The sequence below is a fragment of the Anarrhichthys ocellatus genome, unplaced genomic scaffold (assembly GCF_004355925.1).
Source record: "Anarrhichthys ocellatus isolate YVR2014 unplaced genomic scaffold, GSC_Weel_1.0 scaffold14, whole genome shotgun sequence".
In the NCBI taxonomy this organism is placed as follows: Eukaryota; Metazoa; Chordata; class Actinopteri; order Perciformes; family Anarhichadidae; genus Anarrhichthys; species Anarrhichthys ocellatus.
The window spans coordinates 4507770-4527635 of record NW_022280044.1 but is presented as its reverse complement, the minus strand read 5'-3'; the positions used below and the strand labels follow the sequence as shown (position 1 = coordinate 4527635).

Below are 19866 nucleotides of genomic sequence, written 5' to 3'. Positions count from 1 at the left end.
CCCCCCAAGGTTCCCATTGTTGCCAAGCATCAAGACAAAAACTAACATAAAATAACTGCTCATTATTTTTCCTCCATGCGGCGCTTTTTGAAAACAACCCAAACAGTCTGAACGGGATCTCTGCACAAGTTGAATTGATTCGCTCAATTAAATATATACAGCGTCCTCAGCAATGGTGTGTGTGTGTGTGTGTGTGTGTGTGTGTGTGTGTGTGTGTGTGTGTGTGTGTGAGAGAGACTGTGTGTGTGTGTGTGAGAGACTGTGTGTGAGTGCGAGTCTGAAGGGGGTGGACGAGGAGGTCAGCCCTGCTGACTGGCCTCTCCCCTGCCCTGCCATTCTGTCTAGTTAGTACCGGACTCTCCCCCTGAGTTATGTGACCCCACTCCGGAGCCCCGGGCCAACGCTGTCTGTGATGACTAAATGAAGGAATCTCCTCTTGAATTTGTAAGTTCACAAAGGCAGGGCAACACATCAAGAAGTGCAGCAAGAGGAGGGGGGGGGGGGGGGGGGGCTGGAATAATATATGAGAGGATATTTGGATATTTATGTTGGAGAAATGTGGAGGAAAATTAAAAACTATCAAATTAGACAAGATGGCGAACCACAGGCTACATGATATCCTATTGGAGCCATCTCTTCTTACTCTGCACAACTTTTGCATTAGCCATGACTTCCAGATGTATTAGTTCCGCTAGTCCATCGACACCGCAGACTAATCCTTTTCATAGTGACCATCTTTTCATATTGTTATTGTATCCTTTAATGACAAATACACTGTTACATTAAAAGGGATGCTATTTGGTTTCCACGTCAGTGGAAAGTGGTCTTCCATGCTGATTAATAACATATGAATAATGTTGTGAGACCTCCATGTGGCTTTAGGGAGCACACTGGATGCGGCAGAGGAGGAGGATTGCTGTGGCTGGCAGGCTGTGCAGCGCCACAGCTCTGGCTGGGGAGTTTTAATTTCAACCCGCGGATGAAGCCAGCATCTCCAGCATGCTAGTAAAAGCTGGTCCATATTGAACTAGTTACAACGGAACATGATCTCAGAGGTAGCCAAGCTTCAGAGGTGATTACATTCATTCAGGTGCTTCACCTCACGCAGTGTGTAGCCTGCGGCACAACCGTGAAACATTCAGGTTCATCGCGCTAATTATGTAGAACAAACTCGGGCGAATGCAATTTTCTGCACTATTAGGGGTCCTTTGGACAAGCACACACCCACATATGATTATGATTTGTCATCCCAGAGCGTCAATCTGCATAAACTTTCACAAAACACAGGTAAATACCTGTTTATATGAAATCTAGCAAACCTATTTCATTGCTGTTTTATAGCATGGCTTCAGCACACCCACGCATAATCTTATTAGTGATTGCAAGGTTACCGAGGAGCTTGGTTTGAGTTGTCAGTTCCTGCCGCGGGGGCTTATACTCCAGTGGAGGTAGCCCCCCATTTTCAGGGGCAGTGGTAGCCACAGTGAGAAGAAAAATGGAGCCAGACAACAGTGGCTGCGTACCTTCTGCCGAGCTCATCATCATTTTTGAATGACATCCTTAACCTCCGTGCTTAGAGAAGGACGAAATCGAAGTGAGCTTGAACTGTCGATAACTGTTTCTAATCTGTCGTGATATTAAGGAGCATTAAACCCAGAGGGAAGGCGGCGATATAACGGGTGTTACTGCATCGCAATTATGCATTTCACATTAGAAGGCCTCTTCATAAAACACTTCAATAAAGCACTCGTCATTATAGTCCCGTTCGTGTCTGATTTCTGACAAAGTGAAATCATTTAATTGGAGACCCGAGTGTACATGAAGTGTTTTAGTTCATCATTCCATCATATACTGAGATATGCCCAAAACTTTGGGATAATAGGATGATTTAATAAGCAAAATAGTCCGTTTTGATCTCAGCGTTGTTTCTTATGCAGGATTAAAGCCTGCAGTAATGAATGAACGTGATGTGTGACGCCGGTACCTGTAGCTGTTGTCCTCTCCCTCGATGTAGAAGCGGTCGTAGTGTGAGAACGCTTCGTTCCCCTCTCTGTCTTTCAGCTGGACATGCAGACTGTATTCTTGGGAGCTGGTCAGCTTGTGGATGATTTCATTCCCCAGCCAGTGTTCCCCAGACGGCTCTCCAAAGCCCTGGATTAGACACACAGACGGAGAAACGATGGAACAAGAAACTATTCCAACAAGGGGCTTGTTTTCTTTACCAGGGACCTGCCAAGTGTTTCTGTGGTTCTTATGAAAAGGACCCTGAAATTAAGAAGTCGTATCATTGTGATGGACTTAGACAAATACTCCACTCCTAAAGCAATGGGCCAGTCAGCTGAGACTTTAATTTTACCGTAATACCCTACAAATGTTCTATCTGTGCAACTGACACTTGAAGTTAATTATAAACAGGACATATTAAGGGGTGGAAAGGTACAGAAAAGTCAGCTTTGAAATGTACCTTTGTTTGTTTGCATACCGAACCTAATGGGAGTTAATCATTTAATGAGTTATACGAACACTGTAATAGGTCTAATTTCATTTATTGTTTAATTTACTGCAACCGACAGGTGTACGGTTTTCACAGCAGTGTTTATTGATTGAGACCCCAGACGGTTATGCCTATGGGAGATTCTGAGTGTTGTTTGATTTGAGCATTCTCCACTGCCATCATCCAAACAAGAATTTAATGAATATGATTTGTATGAGTTATATTCAGAGTTTTGGCAGCTTTACATTCATTTATGAACTATTTGTACATTATACAGTATGGGTTTGGAATATAAAGTAACGGGTACAAGAGACTCTGTACCACGAGTCAATGTTAGATGTTAACCGGGTGAAGGAAATTAAATATTGGCTCGGCCTGTATTTATTTTTATTTTCTTCTATAATTTCACTTGAAACAGTTGTTAATTTGGCAAGTTCTTAATAAAATTAGATAATACTCAAAACTGTCAAGTATTGAATTTACACAGAAGTCTAAAAAATAGGGTTTAGCATGAGGTTATTTGATAGAGATCATTTATATATTAACCGAACACTATATATATAATTCTATATTGTGATATAAAGTTATCGTGATATGAAATGACCTGTAGGATAGCCCAGCCCATGCATTGTTCAGTCTAACAGAAGAACGTCTTCTCCTTGTTTACCTCTGAATCCTCAGTCAGTGAGAGTGAATAAATACTCAGAGCCTCGGTGCATCCAGCAAGGCCCGGGTGCAACACTTGATCAGCACTGCCCACAGTTTGTGAAGATATGGAGTTTGTGGGCGGAGGCTCAGTGAAGCATTTTAGTACACACGTTATTATTATGCCATCTACAAGGCCCCTGTGCTCTCACGCCCCCAACTGGAACCAAATATTTATCATCCACTTGTAAAAATATTGTTCTTGAAAGAGTTTTGTTGAGCTATTTATTTTTTATTTTTTTATGTCTCTCTCCTTCTGTTTGCAGTCACGGTCTTCTCTCCATTCTATTTTCAGTCGGAGCTGCAGCAACTGATTTGTTGGCATGGGTCGGAGACAAAATTGCTACTCCACTCAATCCCAAACTAGCCTCTCTCACTTGTTCTGTGTGTCACTTAACACGCTCGGAAAGGCCCGGCAAGCATATGTTGTTTTTCCTCTATCGCGCCAACGGAACATTGATTCGATTTGAGAAGTCTTTGTGATGAGGTTCATAAAAAAAAGCATCATCTTAATGCAAAGAAAACAAAAAGACAAAGGTGTTAAAACATGCTTGACAACTTCATAGTCTCTAGTGTACAATTTTTATTAGATCCAGTTTTCCGGAGCTTGAAATGTTGTTACTTTCATCGCTGCACAAGCATTCCCTTACGCACGCTATTGGGATTAAGGATGGGTACAAACCGTAGTGCGCTGTGTCATTGAACTGCATGACGTGTGTGTGTGTGTGTGTGTGTATTTGTGTGTGTGTGTGTGTGTAAGTATGTATGGGTGTGTGGGAGTATGACGGGGAGAGGGAAAGAGAGCAGGTGCAATAACATGGGGGTTGGTGGAGCACATGAGGGCCGGCCAAACACAACAAACCGCAGGTCACCTGGGATCACAGGCTAGCCGGTATCCCACGCCTCTCAGTGCCAAGTCACCCATGGAGGGTTATTGGAACCTCCTGTCCAGTCCCGCAACACCGATCCGTACCGCCTATGCTGATAAGGGTGCACTTTAACCCCACAGAACTCACCAATTTGTAGTCCGTCCACCCACGGTGGAAGTCCACCGAGCCGTTTCTCCGATGCTGCAGCACGGTCCACCCACCGCCCCTAGTCGTCATGTCGCAGAACACCTGTGGAAGTGAAGGCGAAATACAAGCCGCTTTTATTTCCTGTGGCTGGACAACAACATGATTGCATTTTTAATTTCCTGATCAAACCAGGAAGCTATTCTTAACTTTAAAGCAGCAATAATTGATTGTTTTTGCCACAAGTAGACACCGCATTGCCATATTATCACCTTATAGCAACCACCATTCTGTTTTTCGCCACAATCATTTTACCCTTTCACCAGATACACAGCAGTATTTCGGAGTTGTGTTTTCGAGCCACGTTGGCAAGTGTGAGTCCAATATTCAGCCTCCCTTGATCTCCACAGCTGCTGTGGGAAATACCCGGCCAAATGCCCCGCTGCGTTAACCAGCTTACAGTTGATTGTGTAGTAGGTATAGCAGAGCCTTTTCACTAGCAAACAACTTCCTGCTGCTATACGAAAAACCAAAACAGTGAGCAGGGAGGAGAGAAAATCGGAGGAGGGCTGCAGAGTTCTCTTCATTACTGAGGATGACACCTTTCGTAATGATGTGTCCCAGCTGGGCAGGAAAGTGAGGGTTGAGGATGAGACATCTTTGCTTCTGGCTCCCTACATTTTCTTTCTTACTTGGCTTCACATTTTGCCATTATGTATAACAATAGATATGTTTGGGAGACCACAAAGGACTGGGTTGCGCTCGTTCATCTAGTGACAGAATTGGAAAGGTACACTTGTTTAGGGACTTGTTTTTACGTATGTGAGGTGTTTGACTGGACATATTCCAGCTCCTCTTGTGTCGTGATGACATGACTGTGATTTTTTTTTTCCCATGGGTGGTAAGATTATGTCCTTTTTAGTTGAGCAAGTGTATATATACATACATATGCTTAGCATATGGATTCATATAGACTACTCATTTATTGAAGTACCTTAAAACATGCTGTATCGCGATATCATTTTGGAGATATGAAATGACCTGTACCAGGATCGAATCTTTTGGCCTATTGTCAGTGACACTTCTGACTCAATAACAACCTCTACAACCTGCAATGTGGTCAATTACCGATGAGACAAAATGGGTTCACTTGGCTGGTTGCTTGAATGTTGTCCACCATACAAACCACCCTGACCCGTCTCGAGAGTCGGGCGGTGCGGATGCTGGTTACGCGGACGGCATCCCAAAGAGGGGTCTCTCTATGTCGACAACTCAAGTGGCTATTTTCCAGCCAGAAATGTAATGAAAGTTTCCAGCACTTGCCCAGAATAGGAAAGCTAAATCGGGGTCAAAAGGCACTCAGGTCCTTTACCTCTGGAAGCAGAGTAGACGCTTATTCTCTGGCACATTAAGCTAATGTTCTGGCCTTAAAGGCATCACACTGAATACAAAAAACAGGATCTTGAAATAGATTAAGTTAAGCCTTTTCCCAAATGTGGTCGTTATTGTGATTCAGACCAGATCCATATTTAATACTCCATTCAATTATTATTAGCCAAGGAGTCAGTTAGGCACAAACCCATTAGAATAAAATGCAAAAATCCAGACAATTTAAGCAGTATTTAGCTTTTTTTTTCTTTCATATTATGCTGTGGCTCCGGCTTTCAGGGGACACAGTTGTTGAATCACAATGTGTGCTTAGAGAAGAGCCCTAATGTGTTTAATGTTATGACCCCTTAGCATAATCTAGCTCTCAAAAGCATGCACAACAGAGTTATGAAATAAAAAAATTCAAAAAGGGGCCGATCCAAACTATTCATTATTTGGTTTGTAAACGCCATCATTATACACAGCCCCGGTGACTAAAAGATACATAGATGGACGCGTTCCACAAATACGTGTATGCTTTTTGTCACTTGTTCAGCTGAGTAAGCCCGCTCTCTGCTTTGAAAACAGGGCAATTTGTAACTGCCCCACTTTTATTTCGAGCAGCCACCCAGATTGCCAGCCACATTGGAATTAGATGGCAGAGATTGAAAGCAGCGAGGATTTGGGGGAGCACTAACTTGCATCGGTGGAAATGCACATTGGCCCTAGTTGGCAGGAAACACATGGCACCAGTGCCCAACACCTGGCTGCCTTGCCCACAGGAAATGAATAGGAAGAACAGGGGGAAAACACAGAGATGGTGCCAAACCAGCAAAGTAGACTGAAAGTAATGAATAACACACACACACACACGCACACACAAAAAAAACAGTTTCACTGCTGTCTATCTTTTTCTGTGGTAACTCTGAGAGTGAAGGAACCAGCCAAGAATGCTAGCTTGTATTCAAAGAAGGGATAGCCTGCTGCTGGTGGGGGCCACGGTTGAGTTAGCAAGGGCTAGCTACTTCAGGTCAGCGGAGGTTCCTCGTAAGCTTTTCTGACTTTGCATTCAGCAGTGCACCCTCGCTCACCATGAAGCCCGTGGGGCATAACGTTCCTGTTGCTTATTATTTCAGCCCTCTGTAACCCAGCATGGCATTTCCATCCTCCTCTTTACCCAAAGCCCCCCTCTACACATTACCATTACGGCGGACTACTTTTTCTTTCCAGTGTTTCCGAATGTCATTATGTAGCGTGTACAAGCTTGACGTTACGCAGGCTGGGCAGAGAATAAATGATCCCAGTGTTAAATACTGACAGACAAATGGGTAAAATGTCTAAACAAAAAAAAAAAAAAAAAGTCCCGTGTCACAGTCAGTTAGGTGATATTTGCAAGAAAAGGCCAACGACCTTTAGAGCCTCACTACCTTGACGGTGTGCGTAGAGTTAGGGAGGCGTATGCCGTATATTCCACTCTCCGTCGCTCCGGATCGCAGGATCTCTGCACAGTCCCTGAAACTAAGCGGCTCCTCCTTGGGCGCTTTGACGATTTCTGCGAAAAACATGATGCAGACAATTTATTTACAGATATGGCAACCTTGGCCTGGCTTATAGCCTGCAATATCTGCAGCGCATGCATGCACGCAGTGTGTCTGGGATTTGAAATACAAGCTATTGGAGGTGATATTTTTCATTTAGTATTGAACTAAATCATAAATCTCATGCTCATTAATTTAAGTGCTGTAGATCTCATCTTTTGCCTAAATTAAATTCTGGTGTTTATTGATGCTTTAGTCTTTTTTTTTTTTTTTTTTTTGCAGGAAGCAGGTCCTATGCAATCATAGGAATGCAAATGTATTGTATGCTAAATACTAGCAAGTGAGAGCTCTGTGCTCTATTTCATATTGAGTATTATTTCTTAATCTCTGTTTTCATCATGCGAATGTGTATTTTGCACAAGCAAAAAAACAGCAAAATGCCTCAGCCTCACCGTTGCAGTGGTTGACCATAGCCAGCAGCTGCTGCACGGTGTCCGTGAGCACGGCCTGCTGCCTCTGTAGCAAGGTGCTGTTGAGCGTGGAGCTGACCAGTTCACCCTGCAGCTGACCGACCAGTCGACTCTGCCTCTCCACAAGCTGCTGAAGCTGCCGCTTCTCGCTCTGCAAGCCCTGCAGCTCCTTCCCATACCGGGCCTCCAGCGCTAAGAGCCTCTGTTCCAGAAAACTACCGAAGACCAAAAAAAAAAAGCATTAAATCCCTGTGTGTGTGTGTGTGTGTGTGTGTGTGGTATTTTCCTAAAAAGAGAAAAGTGAAAACCGGAAGACATAATACTATATCAAGTGTGTAAGATGCCTCTTGAATCTGATGGGTGGCAGAAGTGCAGCTGTTCGACATTTACCTATCTCAGCGGAGGTTGCGCAAACTTGCACATTTACATGATGATGACTAATCGACGTCGGCGCGACAGGCTCGTTGGGTTAACATCATATAAACACCTGTACTGCAGCAGCAGATGGACCAGCATGCTAAGCCTCTCGATCACAGCCATCAGGCAACAATCTGACTGTGTGTGTGTGTGTGTGTGTGTGTGCGCGCGTGTCTGTGCAAGTGCCACACCCCCCACTTCCAAATGAAGATCATAAATCCCTGCAGCCTGATCTTTATGGCTTTGACTAACGACTGTGCAGCAGTTATTTATTGAAACAATCCAGCCACCCAGATTGAACAAGCTACTTTTCAGCCCCGTGCACACGCACAACTGCTACGCTGAACGTGCATCCTCGATCTCTCACTTTAGGCAAGCAACTCGGCATGTGGCCTCAAATGAAAGCCGGATCAACCCAAATCGGTTTCAATTCACTTCAATTTCGTATTTGCCTTGTAGGGGTGGGGGGGGGGGGACTCCAGTGGCGAAGCAAGCTCACAATTTGTTCTCCACTATGTGTACTTTACTTTGAGGAGCAGGCAAAGTGCAGCGGTAGACCGGCACAGCGGTGTTTATACAGTAAGATGGTTTGACAAAACAAACATGTTATTTTCGGATCACATTGCATCCTGGGCAATTAAACTGTTATGCTTATGACATTGTGCTATTTATTATTATTGAAATACATATTTGCTATTAGACCGCTCTTAGCCCTCTATCTGCAAAATGCTGCGCTTCCTGCCAATAGTATTTTACATGTAATGCTTGTGAAAACAAACATGTCTTTCAGCTCATTTTAGTTGGCAGTAGTTCAAAAAACTGTCCCCTGTCCCCTCAAGGATCAGCGGCAGTAGCCCCCCAGAATCTACTACGGGCCCCCCTTTTTATTCCACAGCTGCTTGGCAGCAAATCTGTGTTGACCTTTTCTAATTGGGTGCGCCGCCTCACGGTGTTTACTTGTGAAGAGGTGTACATTTATTTGCATTGAAGGACGAGGGCCAAAAGGGGGCATGAGCCGGGCCAGATGTGTAACAGGTGTTTGGAGCCGGGGCACTGTGTTCCACCAGTCGCACTTTGTACAGATGGATGGAAGGATAAACAGTCGGATATACAAAGAGAGAAAACACCGGCTCCCTTTCCCTAACCTCTGCTGGCCCTAAGTTGACGTTGTGTTTCTAGAGAGAAGAATGGGAAACCCCTCCTAGCACGCACGGCCTATTCACTGGCAAACACGCACACACACACACACACACACACACACACACACACACACACACACACTTACACAATGCACATTATGTTAATATAACAGAAAATCCATTTAAAAGCTATTTGACATTGAGGTTAGCACAGATCTTGACTGGTGGGGGGGATTTTCTGGAAAGTGTAGAGCAAAAATAACTTTGTGATGTTCAAATCGAGAAAACAAGTGCCTCGTAAATTACCACTTGGGGTCCATAATGGATCTGAAAATGAAGTTCCTGTACACGGTACACGGCACTACCTAAAGAATGACTTTTGAAGCGTGTGTTTTCACCTGTTTTTGTCGGCGAGGCGTGAGATCTCTTGAGTCTGCAGGAGGATATGTTTCTCCAGCCGGTTAGTGAAGAGCGAGTACTCGAGCAGCTGTATCTCCAGGCGACTCGTCTGGTTTAACACCTATAGATTGATGACACCAGAATAAAAACTCTATCACAGTATGTGCAGTGTTGAAGCATGGATGAGAGAGATGACAGGCTGATTGACTGGGGGGGGGCTGTAAAGCACCCTGGTGGATAAACAATGTCGCGCAGAACATGACGAGGCCCGTAATGCTTCACTCTCTGATCTTACAATGAGAACTTGAGCAAGAATTACCTCACTTGCACCTGTGACATGTTTTTGAAGTTGCAAATGAAACAAAAATAACTTGGAACCAAAGCAGCTCCGATATTTGTACAGGTTGCAGTTTCACATCGACTCTGATAAGAGCAAAAGAAAGCAAGCTGACCAAAAACAGCCCAATCTGTAATAACAGCTCTGTGGCATGACTGAAGACACATCTGTGCTGCTGAGCTTTATGTTTTAATTGGCTTGTTGTCAGACGCCGAGCTCTAGTCATTGTGTCAATCAGAGCCTGTGGAACCGAATACCAGCTGCTTTAAAAAAGCGGTTGCCGCCACCTTTGGGCACGGCTTCTCAGTGGGTTACATCTGATTTACATTTCATTTAGCTATTTGCCGAGTGTTTCGCAAGTAACATTTGTTTTTGCATGGGTGTGACCCCCATGCAAAAACCACACACACCCACACACACACACACACACACACACACACACACACACACACACACACACACACAAAGTTGTTCATTTGGATTTGGCCATGGCATCACTCAAACGCTTCCCGGTGGGCTCACCTGGGTCTCAACATCTGTCAGTTTGCGGGTCTGCTCCGCCGATTGGCTGAGGAGGTTGGTTCCCATTTGTAGCATGGCAGCTGTCTGGGTGTGCACCGCAGTCCTTTTCATTTCCTCCATCCCAGAGCGCACATTCTCCTGGATGAAGTTCTCCAGCTGTACGGGGGGAACAAGCCGACTCTGAGGGTGTATTATACTGCATGTCAGATTCCTTGGTTTCATCGTGGCGATAATCATATTTTAGAAGGTAATACATTCGCTGACAGCTTGATGCAGTGTGAAAGTAGCAACCCTACAGTCATCTGTCTTTTTCAGGTACTGTGATGGAGTCATAGATTACAGCACCCCTATGGCACCGACAGTGTCTTGCCACCATCTTTCTATCCGCAGGTCTACCTCAGGCAAATACTAACCAGCACATTAATACAATTTAGCACTCTGCAGGAGTTTAAATGGCATTTCAAAAAGAACAGCACTGACCAACAGGCTGACGTTCTATTCACGTGCAGGACTTCAGGGATAGTCGCCTACACTCTAATAAATCACAAGGTCAGATAAAGAAGCACTTGGTGAAACCCATCATGTGTTGCAGAGGGACTAAAAATCCTTCTTGCTCCAATAAATAGATTTTCTTATTAATGTCGGTTTCAGCAAACGGAATCTGGGAGACAAATTCGGCCTTCGATGCCCGTGAACGATGGGAATTAGTTTGAGGTTTAACGGGCAATGGCCTGTGCATTGCAATAACGCAAAGTAGAATATCGACCTGGAGAACATTAATATTAACATTCTGACTTTTGTGGGGATAACAGATCAGACTTTACTCGTTTAAACCACACGACTGGAAAATGAAGTCCCTGAGGAGAAAGCGTTCAGAAGTATCCGGCTAATGAGTGGTTATTCGCCAAAAAAGAGAATTCAAATGAGACTATGATTGTTTGTTTTTTCAATATAAATGTGTATTTCAGACAGCAATGGGGTTATGATAATGCATTGGCACAGGAGAGAGCTTTTTCTATATTTTATGTAGTTTTAAAACACTGAGCTAAGTGGGCAAATAGACGAATCTGCAATTAAATAGTTTGGGGCTTTACTAAAACATTGCTTTTCTAACTTTTTAACAAATTAACAAAAACTTAAACAAGAACTAAAATTCCACTCTGTAATCCAGCTATTTGAGTCAGTATCGGCCCGGTGTATATATATCTGTATCGGTGTTGTTGCATCTCTCTTACTTCGTCTTTGATTCAAACTGTCCCTCTTCCTCCGTCGTGCTCTATAAATACATTTCTCACATTTTGCTACTTAAGGACAACTGAGACAGCAGAACCCCCCTCGCCCCCCCCCCCCCCGTAACGAAGGTTATGAAGAGATTACAAAGCGGATTATAGCCAACTCCAAAGGAAGAACCAAAGATCCCTGATCACCATAATCAGCCTATTTATTGAAGCTGCTATCAGTCGCCTGTCCAACGGGTTCATATTACAGTCACATGCATTAATTGCAGCTCTGTCACATGCCGCTCTCGGCCGCCAGATACTTCTTATTCTTATTGTGTCTAAGAGGTAGGGATCAGTGCTGTGGAAATCATGGCAGTTGTGTCACTTGATACCATAATTGTCGAGCCAATAGACACATTAGTTCTCAGTTACTATTACAGAGTAAAGGCCGAACGTATAGTATGCATGGTGTTTGAGGAAATGATAAGTAGGCTATGATTGTGAGGAAGAGGAATGATTATGTTCCATTAAATTGTCGACTTTATCGATATATAAATCCTCTTTTCACCAGAGGAAAATGTATTCTTGGCCTTTGGTTTTTATTTGGATGTCTGCCTCAACTCCAATACAATATACAGAAACTTAATTCTGGTTTTGGTGCCCACAGCGTTTCATAATGACATTTACAAAAATTAAAAAGATAAAGAATCTCTTTCCAAAATCCAGCTCCCTGATACTATACGGGCACATCCACAAAATCTCACTTTAATTGAAAGTTGCTGTTCAACAAATTTGTCCTTTTGAAAATGGTTGACAGGGTGTTGTGTAGATTATCCAGAGGAACCAGGATATTGCTCTTGGAAACAGATGTTCCTGATTATTATTTTTTTTGTTTCATCAAAGGACGGTGATGTTGGTCTAGCCACAGCTTTAGTCTGAACAAAAAGTGGACGGTTCTGCTGCCATGAAATTCTGTGCAGGCATTCAAGATCTCCACAGGAACTCTAATGACGTTTTTGATCTTGTGCCACCAGTAAAACAGCTCAACAGCTACAGATGCATTGGGACCATACTTTCTCCGGATGTCATGGTTCCCAGATGAGTCACAATGACTTTGGTTATACCCAGGAAACTTTTCCTCTTGCGCCATCATTTAGATTTGCTGATGTTATCATGCTAGTCCGAGAAACTAAGATGGTCTACATGGTAAAAGGTATAACTGCTAAACATCAGCATGTGAGCATACTGTATGTTATACACTGGATGTAGACTGTGTTCTGTAGTACATTCAGGCTTTAACATGGCTGTAAACTGTTGTCTAAATGTCATTTTTTCAATCAAGGCCCCAGTCGCATATTGGATAATTTTTTGTGTGAAGTTAAACATTTCAGGTGATGATGATGGTCATCAGAGTGGCTGATGTCTCCGCCCAGGAGGAACGGAAAACAAGCGTTAAGAATAACCAGACCATCTGCTTGCTTTACAGATAGAGGCATCAATATTACATTAAGATTACAACAAAACTTGCTAAAATTCAGTGAAAAATCTGAAATATTCCAACATTATCACAACAGTAACAGTCTACTGTGCAAAAGGGCATCCTGCCCTCCCCGTTTGTTTCTTTCCCAAGTCGTATCGCGTGCATGCGCCTGTTATGTGCAGGTTGAGACTAATAAAACACCATACGCGTGATGCTTAATGCGCATGTATGTACGTAGCACTCTATAGCTGTATATTTTAAAAAGCAGAGGGAGGAGGGTGGGGACGGAGAGAAGATTAGAGCCTCCTAGTTGGTTGCCCCTGATTTTGAAAGTGTGGACAGGGAGAGACGGACAGTAACATGTAAAATGTTATTTAATGTTGCAGCTGGCTGCAATATAGCTGATTTTATTCATATTAAAACTGTTAGGTGGTGATTTAATTTACTGCATACAAATGCACTGTATTGTCAGTACATTATTTCCCTCTGAAATGTAGTAGAGTAGAATGTTGCATAACATTTGTACAGTACTTGATTAAATGTACTGTCAAGTCAACAGACATAGATTGAGAATGTTCAAAAAAGGGGGATGTTTTAAGGAATTAAATGAATAATGTTCGTTATGTGGGTAACATACTTATACTTTACGAAACATTACTGGGTCACCTGAGGGTAGCCCAGCCACCTTGATCTCTATGCAATATTTCTGCATTCGTATAATCCACATAGCCTCTTAGAAGCACTAACAAAAGCACGCTTACATCCTTTTTGTCAATCCCTCAGGGCAGCAGAATGGTAAAGGGACTAGGGTGGGGGGGGGGGGGCTGTGTTGGGGGTTAGAACAATAGAAAACAAACACTAGTTTCTTCTTGGAAACACCAAAGAAGGAATCTGGAATGTTGATACAGTCCTGTTGCTCGTCCACTTGGAGATTCCTCAGCGGAACATGCTGGATTAGTGTGTGTGTGTGTGTCGAGAGAGCGTGAGCAAGACAGATGGAAGAGTTTGAGATCTGGTGGTCGGCAAGTCAAGGTGTGATATGGGACACATTCATCATCCCGGAGCGGTCCAGATAGAAGTGGAGGAGACGGAAGGAGAGGAACGGGGTGTCGAGCGTAAAAAGGAGTCAGGAAAGGAAAGGCAGTCAACCTTATGGCGAGAGTGGGGAGGGACAGCAGCACGGGGTGGGGGGGGGGGAGAGCTGTGACATTCTTAATACTTCATTTCCAAATCCTGAAACACAATCAACATGTTTGCTCTCAGCCCGCCAATCTAAACACTCGACACAAACCCCTATAATCGGCCTGAGGATTAGTGTATACCATAAATATTCTGAGTGATGCAGACAAGAATGGAGAGACGGGTGGAGACGAGGGATGGCGTGTCAGTCAGTCTGTCTGTCATAGACAATGGCCCAACACTGTTTCTGTGCCCCGGATGACCTTAGCAATGAAAACACTATTGTGAGGCCACTTTTAATCGCATCATTTCATTTTAAGTCGGTCATAATCCGAGCCAAATGGAACCGCAAAGGCCAACGGCCATGCTGAAATGTGTCTACAGCAGATAAACTGAGGAACATATTTCTATAATATACATTTATATGTCAGCTGAGTTTGGTACACAAAGATTTTCAGCTAACTTGTGCTGAAAATGAGCCGAAACACGGGTCATGTGTCTTTCTCCTCTCGTATGCAACGGGGAGTTCTGGCTTCCCGGTGGTGTCAAACAAACACACTCATGCACCAGGCGTTGACATGGTGCCAGGTATGCATACAGCGAGCATCCAGGACATTTCCAGCTGAGCATTGAACTTATCAATAAACGAAAGCTCGTCAACAGATGTTATCAAGCGGTGCATTCCGTGGACATCCCGTTCTTTTTTATTTTTTCAGCATTTGGTTTGAAGGTCTGCCGGCTAAAATGTGTGTCATGTGAAAAGACCAAGAAGAAGAGAGTGTGTACTTCAGAGGTGAAGTAAGAAGATGACGGAGGAGAAAGTTAACAGGGCAGAGACCTTACCTTCTGCAGCCACTGGGTGTTATTCTCCATGGCACTCTCCAGATTTACCAGCTTCCTCTCCTGCCAGGAGGGCCTCTCTGTTTGGGCCTTCAATTGGCTCGCGTCGGGCTCAGCGTCAGGCGGGGAGTCCCTCTGGAGGGTGTTGGTCACCTGGAAGTCCTTCAAGGGATGGCAGTGCTCCACCTCGGGCAGGATGAAGGTGTAGCTGCAGTGGCCGTGCTGCACTCGGTGCTGTTGGCGCTCTGAGCCGGTCGCGGTGGCCAGCAGGTGAGCCAGGTAGGCAAGGGTCAGGGCCAGCAGGGGGCCCATGTCAGGGGAGAGGGGAAGGGGAGGGAGGAGAGGGGAAGACGGAGGTCGCTCCCTCTGGCAGAGCAGAGAAGCGAGTCAGGTGAGTTGCCTCCTTTTGGTACTCTGTATCTCCTGTGTCTTTTTTCCGTCTTTATGTTAAAAAAGTCCCTCAAGACTGTCTCTGTCCTCCTCCTGTCTTCTTAGTCCAACTCGTGCTCCTGTTTCTGTCACAGTTAGGGCGGACAGAAAACACACACACACACACAGGAAAGGGGGATTGCCTTCTATTGTAACTCCAACAATCCAGTCCAGGAAACCAACAGCAGACGTCTCACTCACCATTTATCTCTCTCCTGAAAAGTGTCCTTCCTCACTGCCTTCTCTCAAGCAGCTCGAGTCCAAAGCGTTGGTCTGGAGGAAAAAGGGTAGAGGAGGGGTGGTAGTGGAGAGCGGCCCGCTTCAGGATGTTGGCTGAAGTGGTAAGTAAAGAGAGAGTGGGGCGTACCTCTTCAAACACACACACACACAACTCCTTAGCACACAATTACTCAACCACCCTTCCCTCTTTCACTCTCTCCCTCCCTCTTACGGTACTCCTGTTTTTGCGGAGGTTAGAAGAGGAAGCTCCAAACATGCACACTGCTCACCACAAGAGCGAGAGCTGGGAACCTTTTGCTCCCTCCTTTCCAACTGTCTTTCTTTTTTCTCCGTCAATATCTCGTCTTCTCTCTCTGGAATGTAAGTTTGCTTTATTGGCATGACCATAGTGACCGATAGTATGGTGCTGCGACAGACAATACAATGTATTTTACAAAGTACAATAAATTAATGAATACAATAATTCAGAATGTAAATAAAAAGGATTTCAAATGATCTGTAGTAGAATGTATTATTATTTTTTTCCATGTCACCATTTAGAATTCAGCTCCATTCTCACTGCTACGCTGTGAACCATATACTCTACACTAAACATTATAAACTTGAATGCACTATAAAACTGCATTACCAGGCTACATAGTATTCAGACAATAAAAACGAAAAAGGTTGTTGTAAAGAAAGTTAGTTATGCAAGTTATAAAATGTAGTCTAGCACGTAGTTTAACAATGCAATTTAATGGTAACGTTGAGAACCGTGAAAGGAAAGAGATGACAAAATAAAACAAAAACCAAGGGTACAGATTTTGAAGGTGAGTTTTATTTTGTTGTGTTGGCTGCAGTGTAGCCCCCTGTGTTGCTCTGTCTCTACCTCTGTCTCTACCTCTTGTTGTTGATTCTGGTTTGTCTGTGTCCAGCTCTCCGTTTTGTATATTTCGTTTAAGTGGTCACTTGGTATGGTCCGTTCAGTGCTTAATAGCATTGTATAGCAGGCTTAGCTTGGGTTTCTGTTGTTGATATACTTTCTTTTCTCTTTTCTTTCTTTATATAGGTGCTGGTGATCCAGCTTGGTGATCTCTACAATGGTAGGAGGTCGGTTCATTGTCTTCTAAGTGTTTATAGAACTATATTGCCCTTTGTTAGGATACTTATCAAAAGTAGACATTGGCCTACAGTTTAGCGTCCACTGTTTTGTTTCCTGTTTAATCTGTTCTCTTGTCAGCCAAACATGCCTCTCCATCACTTTCTCCTCCGTCTACACTCCTCTATGGTTTCGTTCTTTTGGCTATTATTTTCTGATGCATCATAAATGCCCTCCCGGCCTTCTCTCCCGCTGTGCCATAAAAGGATTCAATCCACACTGCAACACAGATTGTCCACTTAAGTATAATCTTACCAAACTCCCTTTCACTACATCCTGCTTCTTTTCAATGCCCTCCTCTTACATTGATCAAGTACCTCTGAATTACACAAGCAAAATTTGAAAAAAAGATGGCAAGAGAGGAAGTTGCCCTGTCACACATCCGACATGAAGGCCGTTTGTTTGCTTCCTGTGATCAATACTTCCAAAGAGGAATAAAAGAAACCGTTAGACTTTTTTTTCTTTTGTTCAGTTTTTTTAAATTTTACAACTTTGTGTACGTTTTCCCATATTTACCATTGCATGAGTAGACAAGTGTACAGTATGAAAGTCTTCATCTTTCATGCACTGTAGCGTCTTCGCCCTTCTCTCTGATGAACATTCCTCACTGCTACTGCTGTGTGGACGCTTAATGACCCGGCAGCTTCAGAGCCCAGTGTGTGGGCCCCATCACTCACAACACCAGTGGCTTGGATCTATAGCGATATGCATCAATTCATAGCCATGCATGCACTGTATATACAGCAAAACACGGCACGGTTGATCGATTGTCATTCGGAAATGAATTTCATTGCATAGATTATGGCGCTTATTTCACAAGCAGAGCTGTCGGTGTTTGAAGAAAAAACAAAGAATGTTTCATGTCAGCCTTTGTTTAATTCTGCGCAGTGTGTCTCTGCAGACATTGGTCAGATATCAAATTGACTTGGATGTTGATTCAATTATCTGACTTCCAACTACTGTTCACAGCACGTTGAATTCCCTTCAGTATCTATTCCGGTCATGGATAATAATCAGATGTCACTTCATGTCCAGTGCAGCTCAACTGTTGCGAAAATCTGGAAACTTCGATATGAGCAACGCAACGTAATAACCAAAAAATGTTCCCACTGAGATGATTTATGCATAAACACAGACATGCTGCTGTTTTAATGCGTAAAACACATTTGCATGTGAGACTTGTCTGAGGTGTTTTGGGTAACGGGACACACCAGAGTAATGATCTAGTGTAAACTCACTGACACAGTAATACCCACAGGGAGAACTCTGAATGTTGTTCCCCTTGTGGCCCCTTTTCTGCAGAGTAAAAACAAACAGCACATTCACATTGTGTTGCATGTAGTTTTTCATATGAAGACGAACCAAAAGGGGACGACGGGATTAGATCTTCTTGGCAGAGGTCGGGGCCGAGCGGAAATAAAACCAAATGGCAATCTAAGCGAGTCACGTTGGAGAGCGAAGTATTGATATGATTATTCATGGAGATGGCTTCCACAATCAGACTGCCTCAGGTCTGTTTGTGTGTCAGGAAATGCACTTCATCAACAGACTGTGTCCAGTGTTAAATCACAACATGAGGTCACATATTTAATACTAAACACAGTTTGCTTTCAGTTATGCTACTGGATATGAGCGAAAGTGAAAAGTACTCATTGCTGAGTGTAGAGAGCAGTTTGATTAATTCATATAAGTGTATATACTGTATTTATGTATGTTTATATATGTGTATATACTGCATATATGTATGTTTATATACAGTGGGTACGGAAAGTATTCAGACCCCTTTAAATGTTTCACTCTTTGTTTCATTGCAGCCATTTGTTAAAATCAAAAAAGTTCATTTTATTTCTCATTAATGTACACTCAGCACCCCATCTTGACAGAAAAAAACAGAAATGTAGAAAGTTTTGCAAATTTATTAAAAAAGAAAAACTGAAATATCACATGGTCATAAGTATTCAGACCCTTTGCTCAGTATTGAGTAGAAGCACCCTTTTGAGCTAGTACAGCCATGAGTCTTCTTGGGAATGATGCAACAAGTTTTTCACACCTGGATTTGTGTATATATAAAGTAGACATAGCCTGACGGAGCCATTAGCCTTGCTGTCGTTTTGTTTGTTACTACATTATTAGGGTCGTCAAGTCTTGATGGTGAAGGAACTGAATAAAAACAAAAAACATTATCGAGCAAATGTGACTGTTACATACTTAATGATCAGCAGAGTATAACATATAAATTGCCAGACACACGGAAATATCCTTCATTTGATAAATGTTACAATAAAAAAACAACAAAACATCTTCACGTCAGTCATCTGCACAGTTTGTCCCAGGAAATTTGAAGGAAACATCTCGTAAATAAGGTTAAGTGCTTTGTTTATTGAATTGCATATTTCAAAGATAAAAACCCTTTCTGCCATATAAAACAAAGTAAGATGTAAAAAGAAATTGCCGGGGGCCCATAATTCATAGTGCACCACAGTTGAGCGCTCTCCCAGAGGAACACTTGTTGTTTATTTTAGTGTCTCCTGTCAGGCTGAGGTATTTCCCACTGCTCCCCGACGGCCCTGAATCAATCCGTTTGCTTGATTCGGAGGTGACATTCAGCACCCGCCCCCTCCCTTTGGTCCGGGTATAGCGACTGGGTTTCTTCCTTTTCGGCACCGCTTGTCACCCAACCCTGTCCTCTGAGAAAAGAGCGATGCAAGTGACAGAAACAACAGTGTTAAAAAAACACCAGACCTATGGTTTTCTTTCAAATAGGATCAAGAAAAGTGTGAAAAACACAAGTTTGATGCAATATCTTATTTTGTCTTTTGATGCCAAACTTGCTGAAAGTTTTCACTGTGCTGAAATCCTCTGTAGCCTCCCCGCATTGGGACCCGTCACTCCGCGCCGCAATCTAAACCTTCCTCCTGGGCAGGGTGGAAACACCAGA

At 43.4% G+C, this 19866-nt stretch overlaps 2 protein-coding genes across 4 annotated transcripts in view; one reads left to right on the top strand and one right to left on the bottom strand.

Moving 5' to 3' along the window:
- The window catches only part of angpt2b (angiopoietin 2b), a 17942-nt gene extending 2055 nt beyond the window's left edge, over nt 1-15887 (bottom strand). The window contains exons 1-8 of the mRNA XM_031853787.1: nt 15752-15887; nt 15125-15636; nt 10403-10558; nt 9543-9664; nt 7571-7803; nt 7008-7132; nt 4216-4317; nt 1985-2151 (exon numbers count right to left, since the gene is read on the bottom strand). Coding sequence (XP_031709647.1) covers nt 1985-2151; nt 4216-4317; nt 7008-7132; nt 7571-7803; nt 9543-9664; nt 10403-10558; nt 15125-15433 — 1214 coding nt within the window. The 5' untranslated portion in view covers nt 15434-15636; nt 15752-15887. The remainder of the gene's footprint in view (nt 1-1984; nt 2152-4215; nt 4318-7007; nt 7133-7570; nt 7804-9542; nt 9665-10402; nt 10559-15124; nt 15637-15751) is intronic.
- Nucleotides 15579-19866, top strand: part of col9a2 (procollagen, type IX, alpha 2) — a 32123-nt gene continuing 27835 nt past the window's right edge. The window contains exons 1-2 of one of the 3 annotated variants that reach the window (XM_031853783.1): nt 15579-15891; nt 16839-16872. The gene's annotated coding sequence lies outside the window, so the exon portion shown is untranslated. Of the gene's footprint in view, nt 15892-15943; nt 16151-16323; nt 16880-19866 lie in introns of those variants that run through there. The other 2 variants (XM_031853784.1, XM_031853785.1) reach the window with 2 other exon arrangements.